Genomic DNA, 17654 nt, shown 5'->3' with positions numbered 1-17654 from the left:
CTGTAAAGCTTGTTAAATTTCCAAAATAGTAGTTACAAAATAGTTACATTTATAGGATCAATGTCTGTAAAACCACTCACTATTTATTTCTTACCAAAAATACATTTAGAAATCTTTAGTTTGTAGTTTTAATATATAAAAAATATATATATATATATATATATATATATATATATATTATATATATATATATATATATATATATATATATATATATATATATATATATATATATATATATATATATATATATATATATATATATATATATATATACACACACACACACACACACACACACACTTGCCGTCTGTCCTGTTATTTCAATTAGAATGATGGTAGCCATGGTGTTGCATGTTAAATACGATTAAGTTTCGCGAAACGACACATTTCTCAATGCCAATTTTTTTATTTCACCCGCTCTGCTTGATTAACACATTTAAGAAAGTCTGTATTTTGCAAAATAAAAAAAACGAATAGTAGGAAGCCTAATAAAATAGGTTTCTACATCTATCTATTATACACACAACCATGCTTCCAGCAAGTTTGATGCAGCAGTCACATGCAAAAATAAATCTGACCGAATCCATCAAGGCAATTGTTGTCTTCCCGTATCCCAGAGCTTGCTCCACCAGCTGCCATCTAATGTTACACGGTTTTCGAGAAATGCCTTACCCAAACCTTGCAGTGTAGCACATTTCTGAACATCCTACATTTGTCTATTATCTACAGTCAGTTTGATGTAACTGATTAACATAACTAATGTACATTCACGACTTCACAGATTTAGTACATTTAAACAATGTATTTAACATAGCATTGACAAAGCTGTTCACGGCTTCATTGTGTAACATGTCGGTTGTCTCCCAAACAAGGGGGCAATAGGGTTTTAGTGGTTATTTGCATTATAATTAGTAGGCCACTCGTGATTTTTGGTTCACAGCCAGTCTCCAGCAGCAACTTTTCAAAGCTGCACTGTGCACGACCTGCAGATTTCCGAGGGTGGAGTTCAGTGATGTCACACAGCAGCACTTAAACGTGCATCTCTGCAATTCTGTGCAGGTCTCTACAGAACTGCAGAAATCTGCACTACAACTCTACCACTGCATGCATGTCTCCTATTACATACGAGAATAATTTTCATAGCAAGATGCAACTAAAACTGTGGAACAATGGTTCCTCAATTTAAAAGGGCAATCAAAAGTCAAATTTAAGGCTTATTACCCTTCAAGGGTTTTCCAAGCCCCGTACGAATCCTGTCTAGCACATCCCTAGTGTTCTGCGTTTCTGGTTAATTCCAAGTAACATGATTATTTATTTTTTTTTTAACTGGACGTCTGTTTACAGATTTACACTTCCACGAATACAATATTTTTACTGGATGAGGAATGGAGAGAATGCAAAGTCAGTTTATGAATATTCAAAAGAAAACAAATGTTTCTGGAGTATGCAAAAAGTAAAAATAGCTTAAGTGGATCAGATGAGGCAGAGTATGCCTAGCACTGCAAATACTGCTGCACTAAGGTACGTGTTCACGCTGACAAAACACTGAAATAAGCAGCACATTAAAAAACTAACAAGAAAGTGAACAGAGAAAAGCAATCCATTTATCCTGCTTTTACATGTGCTTTAATAGAAAGTGCAGAATAACTTTAGTTTGTCGCAGCACTGTGCTTTACTGGACAGCCACCTTTATTGCAGAGATGTATTGGTGACAGTACTGTCTAGTAAAACACTGCCTAACGCCAACAATCTTAAATTGTAAATGGTGATGCTTTAGTTGCCTATTGTTTTATGATTAAGGTGAATAAACCTGGCTTGTTTTGTGCAGATGTCACGTTCATATCTTCTGTAGAAGGTATTTCCTTCAGCACAGCAACTACCCAAACATTAGCGAAATATCAGTTAACTTGGGAAAATGTGGTTTTGACTTCTGCATCATCATACATGCCAGGGACATTAAAATCAGAAGCCAGAACTGCTCACATTCTACATGCAAAGACTTTTTTTTTGCGATTCTCTCCCCCCCCCCCCCCCCCCCCCCCCCCCCGATTTACCGAAGTTTAAAATTACAAACTTTTGTAGCAATGTTATCCCTATTTTTATATAAAAACCTGAAGATTTAACAAAATGCATTGACAAACAGGGAAAATGACAAACTTTTGTATTACTCCATTCATATTTTGGAATTAATACAAAATAAACATAATTGGTCTGGTCTTAAGTTCAACAATTAAATATTTTACAACTCATTCCACATAACAGAAACAAGGTCCTTCCAATATTACTTATGTTATTGGGGTTGGTCTGGTAGCCTAACAGATTCAGCTATTTTAGCAACCAGTTTAAGCATCCAACTGAGTGTTACACTATAGTATTCTGTCACCAAAATGCAAGTTAATCAAATAAAGCAACAGCAAGTTCCAATAGACCAACAATGTATTTAAAAATAGAAATTATAAATGGGTTTACAACGTGTTTGGTTAGAACAGATTTAAATACAAAAATTAAGACCAGTGATGTTTAAAGAACGACTCAAAAGTCAAAATCTGGCTTTATGCTGGGTGTGCTACTTAAAGGCTTAATGTTAAAAATGAATACAAAGGCATTTTGCTCTGTAAAATCTAATGTTTTCCCTCACCAACATCCCAAAACACTCTGTTCTTATAATGTTCTACCCACTCCTGGATCAAGCCTAACCTTTGGCCAAACACCCGTTTTTTTTGTTCCCATCCATTACTGGTTCTTTTAAAAGTTTTAAAAATGTCACCTACAGGGGTAGTACAAAATATTGGTTTGGTTGATATTTAACAAGCATTTTGATCACAGTTCTATCTAGCTAACAAAAAGCAGGCATGACAGGAAATGACAAATTTAGCAGCAGCCGTTTTGGTGTAGCTACCAAACTTTACTTTAAAAAAAAAAAAAAAAAAAAAAAAGAGATAAAGGCCAACTCTAAATGACAGCAACTGTCCTAGAGGCAGACAAAAGCTAGTTTCCAGAAAGTAACACCACCCCTTAAATTGTTCTGCCAAATGCAACTTGGATTCACAAATAGTTGTGTTTAGATGCACCAAAATGTAATAATTTTAACCACTAGGGAGCACGTGCAAAATTGGAAAATTATTCTGATGTGGGAATGCTTACTACATTAAATGTGACGTAAAATGTATCTGTAGGAGAAATGATTAAATATTTTGACTATTTCTTACAAGCAAATTAGGTTTATTACACAGAGACAGCACTGTAAATGTTATGTGAAAAAAACACTAAAAAAAGTTGTTGTATTATGAGTTTTGTTTAATTTATTTGTTGCAGTTCCCAGCAGATTAGAGATCACAGGTTATTTGATTTAGAGCAAGCAGACAGATTTCTGTAATTCATTAAACAGGTCAAGATATCCAGTAGTAGAAGAATGACAAATCTATGACTGCACCAAACAGATAACTGCCTACACTGCATTTTTGTCTTCACACAAAAACCAAGGGTTTTACAGCCACTGCATCTTATTTAACCCGACAGGGGTTAAACAGCGACAGGGGTCCAAATAAACCCCAGCGTGTTTAAAACTAACATTTCTGGAAAAATAAACATGCATTTCACATACTGCAATCATAACTCCTAAGACCTGCAGGATATGAAAATGGTGAAACTGTTTATAGTTTATTTAATATACTTTACGCTACCACACACAGCTCCTGTTTACTTGTAGAATAGGGTGCTGAGTGTGGCAGGAGAGCTGGAATATAGGGTATAAAAACTGTACCAATTCAAATCTGATTTAGGATAAGATTCATTTTGTTTAGCACCAAATAGTCAACTTTGTTTGCAGCACTATTTGATTATTGCATTACTTACATTACTCTGCTTATTACCACTAGTTTATTTTCTCCACAAGACTATATAAAGTATTACTTAAATTTGGCACTGCAGCATTTATTTTAAATTAATCAAAATGACTGCAGCCCTTAAACAAGGGCAGCAATTATACAAGGGTGGCCTTTATTAATACTATGCTTTACAAACGCTGCAATATTCCATTACATGATTTAAGGCATTTTAGAAGCAGCGCCTGAAGTCCGTCCCCCCCCCCCAATCTGCAACGCTATACTCGTGTTTTGGGGCTTGTATACAGTGCATGTACTGACAGTTAGAGCGCCTATTAGGTGGGAGGTCAGGGGAGTACTGTACCAGCAAATCAGGAGTGTGTATTGGTTGTTATGGGGCAGGACAAGGAGAGAGAACGGTCGTTGAGTCTGATGTAGTTTAACTAAAAATATTACCTCCGAATATCGGTTCTGTTAAAACATGCTCAGCACATTAACAATGTTTATTTCAATAAATTGTTTAAATATAAAACCAGTTGTGTGTTTGTGGGGTGCATTTGTACCGCCTTCTGTGCAAGCTCATGTGTATCCCTACACATGTCAAAAGACCATACCACCCCCTCCCATTTTATTTAGGACATGTGAAAACACATTTACAAAAAAAAAAGGAAGGGTTAAGGATTACAAATGTACCAGAAAGATGAGAAACAGATGGACATCACACACAAACCCCAAATAAAAGTACCTGTTATTTTGTCTCGTACTAGTTTACACGACTCAATTTCACCAATGCTCCCAAACAAACTCTTCAGTTCCTCCTGTGTCATGTTTTGAGGCAGGTAGTTGACTATCAAGTTAGTTTTACTGTCCTCTATGCTTCCCGATTCCACTGGTGATGAACAGTTGTTAATAGTAGTGGGACCATTAGTCGTGTTGCAGCTGGGTCCATTGGACAGCTGTGTTTCCATGGCAGCAATCACCTGCTATATTAAAAAAAAAAAAAAGTCACTTGCAGTATAATACCAGATTAATTTCGCATTTGTTAAAGGTGTTACCGCTCTAAATTACATTAAAAGCTATAATTAATCTCCCCAGTAATGCATGGCTATAAAGGAAAATGATAGTTCAGAAAGATCGACCAAATGTACTTATTCATAACAAGTCTGAATACTAACAGGCTTAAAACAAAAGATGTTATGTATGAGAAGCCATTCACAAGTCAAGTAAAAGGGACATTGCAGCAGTTGGCCAAAGTTACCTTGGATCCTATCGTTAAGGTTTAAAGTTAGTAATCGTCCAGTTTGAAACATAAAACAATTGAACATTAAAAATGCAGTGTTAAATCAAGTCGGAGATTTTAGAGCACTAATATGCAGGCACAGGGCCAAAAACAAAAAGATGTGGCAGAGATGACAAGCTCACTGAAATAACTCAAGTGCAGGTACCAGGCCAAACAAGCTAACCTTAACTGCAAGATATCTAATGATTTGGCTTCCAGCAACAGTCTCAGCATTCTGGACAAACTTTTTGCCTTAGGAGCCAGTGACTCCTAGACCAAAACAAATTGGTCACCAAATCCAATTGCTGGTGCCACTTTAGGAGGAAGTTGGTTGCCATCATATTTGAACCGCTTAAAATACAACAACTTGCCAAGAAACTTGTAATGCTAAAAGGACCGTTCACACCGGACACGGCGCTGTAGTGCCGGGCAGCAAAAGCAATCTTTTTTCAACGAGGGTGGTCACGCTCAGCTGCACTCCAGCCGCACCACAGAGCGCACAGGAGATCATATTTTCAACTTTCGCCACGCCGTGACGTGAACTACCAGAAACCAAAATCAGGGGAAAGTAGGTGGTTCCTTTGCAAGGAAGAAAATGCAATGGAGGAAGCTGTAGTTCTGATTTCTGATTTTCCAGAGTAGTATAATATTAAAGTAGGTTGTAAATCTGCCTTCAGACTGGAGCTCCTGTATCTGCCAATGATATTCGACGTACATGAACCCGGAGCGATCTTACTTTCCCCCCCCCCCATCTCTCTGGTAGAGCAGGATAGAAGGCAAAATGAATGGAGCAAAGTACAGAGAAGTGCTTGAGGAAAACCTGCTGCCCTCTGCAAAAAAGCTGAAACTGGGACAGATGTTCACTTTTCAGCATAACAACCCAAAGCTACACTGGAGTGGCTAAGGAACTAAAAAGTAAATGTCTCCGAGTGGCCCAGTCAGAGCCCCAACTTAAATCCAATTGAAAATTTGTGGTATGACTTGAAGATTGCTGTCCATAAACACTGCCCAAGGAACCTGACAGAGCTTGAACAGTTTTGCAAAGAATGGTTAAATATTGCCAAATCTAGGTGTGCAAAGTTGGTAGAGACTTATCCCAACAGACCTACAGCTGTAATTGCTGCCAAAGGTGCTTCCACCAAGTATTAACTCAGGGATGGGGAGACTAATTATGATCTTTCAGTTTTGTATTTAATATATAATTCAATAACCCCCCCCCCCCCCCCCCCCCCCCCTCAGTGTGGAGTATGGTGTATAGACTTTCTATAGGCACTATGTGTATAAGGTACTGTGCAAAAGTTTTAGGCAGGTGTAAAAAAGTAAGGTGCTGTAAAGTAAGAATGCTTTCAAAAATAGACATGTTAGATTATATTTATCAATTAACTAAATGCAAAGAGAGTTAACAGAAGAAATCTAAATCAAATCCATATTTTGTGTGACCACCCTTTGCCTTGAAAACAGCATCGATTCTAGGTACACTTGCACAAAGTCAGGGATTTTGTAGGCATATAGTCAGGTGGATGATTAAACAATTATACCAAACAGGTGGTAATGATCATCAATTTAATATGTAGGTTGAAACAATCCAACTGAAACAGAAACAGCTGTGTAGGAGGAAACAGTGAGAAACAGCCAAACTCAGCTAACAAGGTGAGGTTGCAGAAGACAGTTTACTATCAAAAGTCATACACCATGGCAAGGCTGAACACAGCAACGACACAAGGTAGTTATACTGCATCAGCAAGGTCTCTCCCAGGCAGAAATCAAGGCAGACAGGGGTTTCCAGATGTGCTGTCCAAGCTCTTTTGAAGAAGCACAAAGAAACTGGCAACATTGAGGACTATAGACGCAGTGGTCAGCCAAAGAAACTTACTGCAGCAGATGAAAGACGCATCATGCTTACTTCCCTTCGCAATCTGAAGATGTCCAGCAGTGCCATCAGCTCAGAATTGGCAGAAAACAGTGGGACCCTGGTACACCCATCTACTGTCTGGAGAAGTCTGGTCAGAAGTGCCCTTCATGGAAGACTTGCGGCCAAAAAGCCATACCTCCGACGTGGAAACAAGGTCAAGCGACTCACCTATGCACGAAAACACAGGAACTGGGGTGCAGAAAAATGGCAGCAGGTGCGCTGGACTGATGAGTCAATTTGAAATATTTGGCTGTAGCCGAAGGCAGTTTGTTCGCCAAAGGGCTAGACAGTGGTACACGAATAAATGTCTGCAGGCAACAGTGAAGCATGGTGGAGGTTCCTTGCAAGTTTGGGGCTGCATTTCTGCAAATGTAGTTGGGGATTTGGTCAGAATTAATGGTCTCCTCAATGCTGAGAAGTACAGGCAGATACTTATCCATCATGCAATACCATCAGGGAGGTATCTGATTGGGCCCAAATTTCTTCTGCAGCATGACGACCCCAAACATACAGCGAAAGTCATTAAGAACTATCTTCAGTGTTAAGAACAACAAGGAGTCCTGGAAGTGATGGTATGGCCCCCACAGAGCCCTGATCTCAACATCATCCAGTCTGTCTGGGATTACATGAAGAGAGAGAAGCAACTGAGGCTGCCTAAATCCACAGAACTGTGGTTAGTTCTCCAAGATGTTTGGGCCAACCTACCTGCCAAGTTCCTTCAAAAACTGTGTGCAAGTGTACCTACAAGAATTGATGCTGTTTTGAAGGCAAAGGGTGGTCACACCAAATATTGATTTGATGTAGATTTTATTCCGTTCACTAACTTTGCATTTTGTTAATTGATAAATATAATCTATTAACATGTCTATTTTTGAAGGCATTCCTTACACTGTGTGTGTGTATATATATATATATCAAATTTTATAAAGTTGAATTTGTGTCCCCTAATTTAAATCAGACTTCTTGTGATGTTCCATGGCACATATGAACTGAACGATATCGGAAAGTAACAATTCTGTTTGTCACCTGGGTAATGCACTACATGATTGTTCCTTAAATGTGTAATTGACATTTGAATGAGAAATAGAACCATTACAATTTATGCTCAATTGACTTAACCTTAATTGTAAAAAAAAAAAAAAAAAAAAGGTAAAAAAAGGTATCCAAAAGGTGAATGTATAGATTCTAAATTGTTGTACATTTGTTAAATGATTAACTTGATTGCAGTTAGATTGCTTTCTTTTGAAGAGACACAATGGACATTTATATTCCAAATAGTCATTTTTGGATGAAATGAGGAATGCAATTTGATGTACTTGAACTAATTGTAAGAATAGTCAAATTCTATGAAAGAATTAAAAGCGTTCGATTGTTGTCCCCAACAAATGTTAGTGCCGATTTAACATGGAGTGAAAGGCCACCAGAAATGTATATTATAAATGTATAGTATAAATAACATGATTAATGTTATCAAACAATTCCAGCAAATAGCATAAGTAACAAAACTAAGTATGGCCACCGCAATATTTGTCTGCAGTTTAAGGACAGAGAAGCACCAAATGTTAAGTGCTTTTAGGAGTGCCGTTTAGATACAGGACACCCTCGCTGTAACGAGTCTGTTGTGGTCCAAACCTTTTGTTCGTTATATCAAGGGATTCATTATAGCAAAAGGACCATCAAAATTAACAATACTGTTGGAGCAAGTTAATGAGACGAGATTGTGAAGTAGAATTACATGTACCTGTTAGTGTCATGTACGCAGTTGCTTTATCCTATTTCGAAGAATTAAAACAGTACAAAAAGCAAAAATCCCAAATTGAATAAAAAAGTGCAGCTTCAAAAAAAAAAAAAAAGTGTCAGTGCACCAAATATTAACCCTTTGAAGTCACAGGTCCCTACCTAGTCTTTCACTGGAAAAAGCTTTCAATGGCTGAGGGAGGACAAGAGAAGCTGGGGGGGGGGGGGGGGGGGGGTAGAGGCAGAACTAAGCAATACCCATAGTCCCTTCACCACCGACAAAAAGAGATAGTTGCTTCCGCATCCAACATTCAAAAGGCTATCATACATTTGCCAAGCTTCGAGATGTTCTAGTAATAAAATGGACTGACAGGATTATTGAAGTTTGGTGATAAAATTGTTAAATCAGGAGATTTCAGTATGCACAACTATGAAGAGATGATGGTTCTCCCCAGAAATTCTGTACTGCTGGGTGGCAGAACATTATAGCCAGGAGCACTTCATCGAAAAATAAAAATTGCATAATGTGTTGGCTTTTGTTGACTGCATCTGGCTGCTTATGTTCTATTTTCTTTTTCATTACTGTTTATTAAATTACCGTGCTTATTAGGCACTCTACAATTTGACTGGGGAAAGACCAGTCTTTTACTTGTTAAAAGCATGTCTTTCATTCTACTTTTTTTGAATGCAACTGCTGAATCCCCCCCCCCCAACAGTACATTTGGTCAACTTAACTGTAAACTGGACTAATAATCCAGCACCTCTGCACTTAAGCATTTGTAATTGTATATCAGCTGACAAGTGTTCAGCCGATATCCCATCACATCATCTTAAAAGGCATACAGCCGCTATACATGAACTCCCAAATCTCACAAGCTCCTGGGTACATATTTTTTACGATCCACAAAATGAATACGCTTTTTGGTACATATGTATAGCTATTATATACTATATATCACCTTACCAGTACAATGACAAAAAATGGACTGTGATAATAGCCAAAAAACTTAAATAAAGTAGCCAGTGCAAATAGTATTAGGCGGTGAATTGTGCAGATTGGCAGCTTATTTTGAAAACCCTGCATTCATTGTCACTATTTTTGCTTTAACACAGAAAACCTGCCCCTTCAGTTCTGACTGGTTAGAGTCAAAAACATAACAGCTGTCATGTGGTTGAGACTTTCACTTAAAGGCACAGTAGCATCTGCAAAACTGGCAGATCAGGTTTGTGTTTTTGTCAGACAGCCTGGAGAGAACACCAGCGATGTGGTAAATACAGCGAACAAAGGGTGGGGCAGGGCTGGAGTGTCATGTTGATATGCAGTGCCTTTTTTTTTTTTTTTTTTACTGTGTTTTACTGCGAATTTTTTTTTTTTTTTTTAAAAACAGTGTGTGTAAGATATAGCTGGTGAAAATATTGAACCCGACATGCCCGACAGGTGCTGAATAAACTGACCACAAAGGGTTAATCCAACATACAATAATCCCAAACGTCTGCTTGATTTTTGGAATAAAAGCAAAGTGGAGACCCAAGTTAATATTTATTTTTTCTTGAATCAAGGTTTCGCTTTGCCGCATGGTTGCTGAGCAAGCCAAAAAAAAAAAAAAAGGGGCACTTCGACAACCTATATTCATGACAGTGATATGGCTGCATTACTCCTTTTCTCAAAAAAATCAATGGCCATAACTATTTTCATTTCAGGAGTCTTAAGGAAAGAGTTGACTTCACTGCAGAGGTAGCATCCCGTGATTACAGACTGGGATGTTGACAGTGTGTGTATTATCTATTTTACTTAGGGTACAGGGGCCAGGTTCATTATAGCCAAATGTTCATTATAATGTAGGCCATTATAGAGAGGGTGTACTGTAGTATAATAAAAGCAGCAAGAACTGTTAAACTATCTGGAAATTAGCAGGATCAGGGAAAGACAACAATCACACTTAACTACACATTTAGTTTCTAGTCCAGGTGGCAGAATTTATATTCTTAGCCAGCATTAAAGTGAACAGCTGCAGTAGCCTATGTGCTGGTAAATTACAGCATTTCCGATCTAGAGAACCATCTGCTCTGAATGGATTCCTAATGCTAATATGCAAGATTGTAGATTAATCAGTGAATCAGCACCAGTGTTCATATTTCTTTACTTCTGCAGCCAAAAATAAACAGTGCTCATTTTTCAAACATTGAGCATCAACCTACATACATTAATCCATACGTAACTGTACAGAATACCAACATGCAAATAAAAAAGTTGTAATGCATTAATAATGTACCATTCTGTACTGGGGTGGAGGGACAGAGAGAAAGACAGATGCAGAGTTTATTATTAAAATATAAAATGTTCAGTATGGCCTAAATGAAGTTATGATCTAAAAATTAGCCTACAGAATTTAAAGAAAAATCCCACAGACCCCAGTCCAAGGCTCTGCTGCCCACGAACCACTTCTAAGCAGAGAAGCCACATCACACAGTCTGACTGCCATGTTAGTTTGGAGTTGCCGTCTGCAATATGGACACAAAAAAGTACTGTATGTTAGATTGACAAAATGCAACAATTTACAGTAATTATCATATTCACAGCATGTCCATGCAGTTTGGCTAACTCAATACAAAGCAATTACACTTTAACATGCTGTATTTGAAGTGGAAGTATTAAATTATGTACATAAAGCTGCGAGTGAAAGCAATCTTGAATGGAAGGCTTATAGAACCAACAAAAAAACCGAGGTACATTAATGTTTATGCATGCCAACAATACTATGATTTGATTTTTATTACCACAGTTGTAGCTTTACAGTACCTCAGATGTAAAATTTAAGGATGTTGGAAATGGTGGTTTGTGAATAGTTACATATCAGAACTAAAATTACTCAATGTTAAATGAATACATAAAGCCAAATCTCTGTGGAACTACAAGAAATGAGATGGAGTACACCAGAGAAATACCCCTCACTTATCCCAGTCATTTTCTTTTACTTGTCTGTCTTTGATTTCCTCTGTCAAAAACGCAGTTGTTCTTAGGACTACTTTGCTTTATAGTGTGTTCAATTGTTAAAGTTTGATTGCACCACTAAATAAAACCTGGTTTCAGTGGGTCTCAACACAGTGCTCAATTGTTTATTTGGAACCCCCATTGTGCCGTCATCAGAATTGCTTCTGCAAATGTTAAATGGGCCAGGTGCTCTAACGGGGCAATACATGTCTTCAGAATAGCACTTCAGTGCAGTATTCTTTTTTTTCCCACTTCGCTCCATTTGATCAACAGAATCAGGGTCAAGAGCTGTTCATGTTCGCATTTGGGCTGTGATCAGAATACAGCCTTGAGTTTAGCTTAGACCCAACATCTTAAATGGTTGTTAACAAAAGGCTTTTAAAACACTGCATGTCTTTTACATTAAACTGGGTATCAAGAATTAACTTTTCATTGAAATATCTACATATTCCTAAACAAGCATAATATAAAAGCAAGGAAAACATTTAATGATAGATAGATATATAGATTATATATATATATATATATATATATATATATATATATATATATATATATATATATATATATATATATATATATATATATATATATATATATATATAGACACACACACACACACATTAGCACACTAAAGTCGTTACATAAAGGTTAGCTGTCCTTTAAAATGCAAAAAACTGAACACTAGAGATGCATCCTATTTGTTAAAATAAAATATGCAGCAGCACCCCCTCCCCTACAGGGGGGGGGGTGCCAATAGACAGACAGTTTCCTTTTCTGCATACATAGCCATAGTAACACATACTAAATAAACAAGGGTAGTAAGGCATTTATTTTAAATTTAGTTGTTGCCAATTATGTTATTTTCTCAGGAGGGTGAAGACGAACACACGCTGTCCTCCGAAGTGTGTGCAGTCAGCAGACTTTTTTTTAAATATACTGCGGATTCACAACCCAGTCACCATAGCGTTGGAGGTCAACACAGCTCCCGGGCAGCTAAGACAAGCCCGCAGGCGCCCAGCCAGACTACAGGGGTCACTGGTGCGAGGTGAGACGAGAACACCCTTGCAGACCTGAACCACCCAACCCCCCCCACCTCCCAGGGGACGCTCAGCCAAGTTAGGGGCTGCCTCCTGGGAGCTGCCGTCCATGGTCGGACGTGGAATAGCCCATCCTGCACTCACACAGAGCATATTTGCAGGATGCACTACTCAGGAGCCCCCAGAATGGCAATATTTCTGTTTTATACTACAGCGTTATTCAAACTCCTTTATTTCAAACAGACTGCAGGTTTAGTTAAGGCCATATTCTTTAGAGAATCAATTTCCAAAATACATAGATCAGTACTAACAGAAATACTGCCTTTCTGCCCATTAAATATTTTTTTGCAATGTTGCCGATACTAGAAATTTGTTTGATGCAACTCATTTGTCATTGGTCTCCACATCCTGGTTGTTTTCATGAACCCTTATTTATATAAGAAATGCAAAATGTATGTGTAACAGACTTGAGGTTTGAGGACTCTACTACAGGTCCCGAGTGTCGAGTCACTATCATTCGAGTCAGAGTCCTTGAAACAAACTCAAAATCAATTGTCATTCAACTAGTGATAGTAGTGAGGGAAGAGTTTAACTAACATTGTCCGAGATCCCCAAGGATAAATGCACAAAAAAAATTGCTCGATTATTCCATTTGCATGCCTTTTTCAACTTCTGGTCACTGTCATCTTTTCTTTTTGGAACGGGAACACTGAGCATATCTGAAGTTTATAGATGAGCTTTACATTCAAGTTTGTGGACGTTGTTTATTTTGATAGAAGCCGTGATCTGGACAAGAGCCCAGTAAGTGCCAGAACATGGTATGTGTACAGACTCATGTAAATGAACGAAAGTGGTACGATGTCAGATTTTGGTACATGTACAATCAATCTCGATCTGATGGGTGTTTTCCTATTGTCTAAAGAGGTAAGCAAGTTTAAAAAAAAAAAGTACAAGACCCAGTGTATTACATACTATTTTCTTAAATGGTGGAAATATACCGAGCATCAAAAGAAACTTCACTATTAACACATTTAAAAAAAAAAGTATATAAAATGACTGACAGAAATACAATGTACAAAAGTTCTGGTGATAAAACTTCATCCCGACCTGTGAGGGCGCTAAAAGAACGGGAAGAGAAGTATCTGGAAGGGCTGGCCTGACAGTTCGTTTCCGGGAAGTGCGTCAGCCTGGAAAGAAGCGAGACTGTTGTAAGACCGTATTGACCGGAAAGGTAAAACTAGGGGCAGCTGCAAGTAATAAGGCAGCTGCAACCGTTTACCTAGATGTCATGCGGGATTACATATAGGGGCCAGGGTAACGCTGATCTTTTCCTTCATTTGGGTAAAGGCTCAGGAGAGACAAGGACAGAGAGAGGAGCTCTCGTGCAGAAAGAGAAAAGAGTGCTGTGTATTGTCTGTGTTTTGCACCACCAGACAGTTAACTCAATCCGGAGCTGTCAACGAGGGTCAGCACGATCTGGCTCACCACTGCACAAAACAGTCTCGAAATACCGTGTCATTTTTCAATCACATCTAGTGAACTTCAACCAAATATAAGTGAACAGTTTCTTTTGATGCTCAAATAAGAGATACATTTCTTTTGATACTCAAATATAAGCAAAGTTTATTTTTATGCTCAGTACACAAATAACATTTAAAAAGATGCCAACCACCAAAAACAGCATAACATTTGAATGGGGCTTCCCTGCTTTTAGTGGAAGTTGTTTAGCCATGACAAGTGCAGAGTATCATTTTAATGTGTTCCTGAAAATAACTACACAGGTAAGAAATAAGCTACTTTCACCTCTGACTATAGCATCTACTTAAACATTGCCAGAACTATATACCCTGTTAAAATAGTACATTTAGAATTTGTTTTGGAAAACAAACATTGATTCACTTTCATTGCATTTACACTTTTATAAAGTCTAATACAATGATGCATTTACGAGACTGCTTCAGTTCATTTGATTTCAGATCAGGTATTTACGTTTATTTCCCAGTGGTGGCTGGAGGCCAAAATGCAGGTGAGAGGGTGGGGGTCCAGGCGACCAACCTCAGGTGGTAGAAGCACTGTCCAGATTGACGCAGCTAGCAACAAGATAAAAAATAGTATAAATTATATACAATACAAAACACAGTACAGTATTTAAGCAAAAAACAAAAATTGCCAAACACAGCAAGGTATTACTGAGCTCAAGTTATGGCACTGCTAAAGGTAAGCAGCCTTGAGAGAAAAAAGGGACAGACGGCACAAAATAAAAGCAGATTAAAAAAACTGAAAGAATGAAGTTGAACAAATTAGAAACATTAGTTAAATAAAGAATTACACTTGTGGATTTTATTATATTTAAAACAGCTTAAATGTTTCAAAAGCAACACATGCAAGACTGGGAAGACAAAGTCATGCTGCACATATTTATAGCCTTTGCTGTTTTGGCACACGCATACCGATCGCCCGGCTGCGTTCCATCTAGACGTTTGGCGGCTGGCTGCTACTGCATATTTACACGACAGATTTGGGTGCTCATTTCTGAGCAAGCACAGCCCAGCTTCAGCCCATTAAATACACATCACCCAGAATGAGGAAAGCACAATTCATTAAGAGACTCTGGGTTCAGCGAGCACTTAACCGGCCGCCCCTGGCATTTTGCCTTTGTGTAGGTTCATAACAGAACAAAAACATGAAGTTCACACAAGACAGATTTCTAGGTTGACACTGCACAACATTTGTTTTTTTTCCCCCTCATCCATAATAAATTCATTTTAGTAAATTAAGTGGTATCAAGTTATTCTGTCTTTTTTGCTATCAATCAATTTTATAGTTTGTTTTCAATACTCAAATTACATATTTCAAGAATGCAGTTTTAGAAATTTATTTCTACAGTGCTTAAACTTAGAACAGTTTAAAGTAGTAAAGAGAAATAGGTACTTACTATGCAGACAATTTTATTCCTTATAGAACTTAATGCGAGAGAGGAAAAAAAAAAACTAACAATCCTTAGGGCCCCACGCAGGGACAGCACCTGCCATGCTTCTCCTCCATAGGCAGACTGGCCTTACATGTCTCATAGGGTTAGAACCAGGGAATGATGAAAGGAGCAGGCAATGTAATGTACTGAATAGGGCTGTACAGCAGTTACCTCAATTTGCTTATATATAGACCAGCCAGGTCAAAACAAGAGTAGGACCGGTTCATTTAACACCGGGTACTGGTTCAGAAACTGGTCGGCACCAGGCAGGATTGGTGGCTTTGGCACTGTTCGGAACTGGGTCTGTGACTATCACCACGGATGGCAACATACAAGGATGCCCACCTGCAAAACCACATCAGCCAGTAACAAGAGACTGAGGGAAGCCTGCTTGTTAGAATGGACTAATAGCCTTTGCAAAGGTGATGCTAAAAAGCTTGTCACCATAATATGAAGTTACTGGGGTTGATACAATAGATTGAGTCCTGCTGAGTCCAGCTGCTACTCACTGCACGTGTGCCAAGCACCACGTTGCAGACAGGCCTGCGTGTAAAACTGTAAAAGCAGAAAAAACAAAAAACAATTGTATGAAAAAACATTGTACAGTGATACATGGCAAAAACGAGAAAAAAAAGACTTCTGTTGCTGGATCCCTGGGAAGAAGCAACTCAAGCCACCGGCTTCATGCGGAATGGAAGGCCACAGCAGGACATAACTAGCCAGACTGCAGTGCATACAACTTAAATATCAAATTGATACAAAAACTGGGAAATACAGGACCGAAGCAACAAAGCATTTCAGAACAAGGCTCTGAGCAGGTCAGTCTTGACACCTTGGGGGCAGAGTCATGACCATCACAGGCTCAGGAAGCAGCTTTGGTATTAAATACTTGCGATTTGGGTCTTCAGGAGGCAAAAACACCATTTGGTAATGGCTACATTTCAATGAACTGGCGATGTCATGTTGCTGGTTTATTTGGGTGGGTTTGTGGTCGCAAAGCCGTTGCTAAACAATTATGCAAGTTACACGTATTATAGTACACAAAAATGAAATGTCTTTGCACACTGCCAAGCTTCTGAAAGCCATTTTCTTTATGCAGAAATACAGCAGTGCATGACTGACTATTTAAAATGTTGCCAAACTCATGTTTATCCATCTAAAATAAAAATCTAAAAATAAAGTCTTCGGGAGTGTTTTGTGTGATCGGTTAAAACTGAACTTCAATATAAATACATTAAACTGTGCACAACATCTGGCCATTTAGCAAAGCCATCAGTGGCGGACTACTGTTTTATACCATGGACAGATGTGTGCCACAGGATAACTTGCACACTTTCACATTATTTGGTTTTGGAGAATCCTGAAACTAGCAAGTGGACAGGATATGAAGAGTCCAGTTAAAATGCTATCTACTGTTTTGTTATTAAGTGCCAGAAAATCCCACCTTGGATTAGCACTTTAAGTTTCAGGGGAGTCATAGTATTTTAACTTAATGCCATAGCGTGAGATTACTGGGGATGCCATTGTAAACTGAAATTTAAGCAACAGTACATAACCTGAACCAAAATGAAAATCAGCCTGGGTGTTAGTCAACACTATCAAAGCAAGTTGTACAAAATAGTTGAAAACTGACCTACTGTAAAAGGCCCAGCACTCCTACTGACTAAAATAAAACATATGGCATTAACTTTTTTTTATCCTGACTAGGTCAGCCTTACTTTGCATATTCCCAGTGGTTATATCAAGTCATCCTGCCAGACAAGGAGTCTGGGGAGATGTACAAGATTGGGCATTGTTGGAAACAAGCTGCCAGAAAAACGTCAAATTTTGCATCTTGCCTACATTACAAAAATGTAATGTCAATCAACTACCTATAATGCTGCAATAATCTGAACA

General features: G+C 38.2%; 1 protein-coding gene across 1 annotated transcript in view; it reads right to left on the bottom strand.

Moving 5' to 3' along the window:
* Positions 1 to 17654, bottom strand: part of LOC121322088 (ELAV-like protein 2) — a 78953-nt gene that overhangs the window by 29036 nt on the left and 32263 nt on the right. The window contains exons 2-4 of the mRNA XM_041261604.1: positions 14777 to 14877; positions 11167 to 11257; positions 4573 to 4810 (exon numbers count right to left, since the gene is read on the bottom strand). Coding sequence (XP_041117538.1) covers positions 4573 to 4810; positions 11167 to 11238 — 310 coding nt within the window. The 5' untranslated portion in view covers positions 11239 to 11257; positions 14777 to 14877. The remainder of the gene's footprint in view (positions 1 to 4572; positions 4811 to 11166; positions 11258 to 14776; positions 14878 to 17654) is intronic.

The sequence above is a fragment of the Polyodon spathula genome, chromosome 1 (assembly GCF_017654505.1).
Source record: "Polyodon spathula isolate WHYD16114869_AA chromosome 1, ASM1765450v1, whole genome shotgun sequence".
NCBI classification, from domain to species: Eukaryota; Metazoa; Chordata; class Actinopteri; order Acipenseriformes; family Polyodontidae; genus Polyodon; species Polyodon spathula.
The sequence above is the reverse complement of the archived record's forward strand: the minus strand, read 5'-3'. Positions and strand labels throughout refer to the sequence as shown.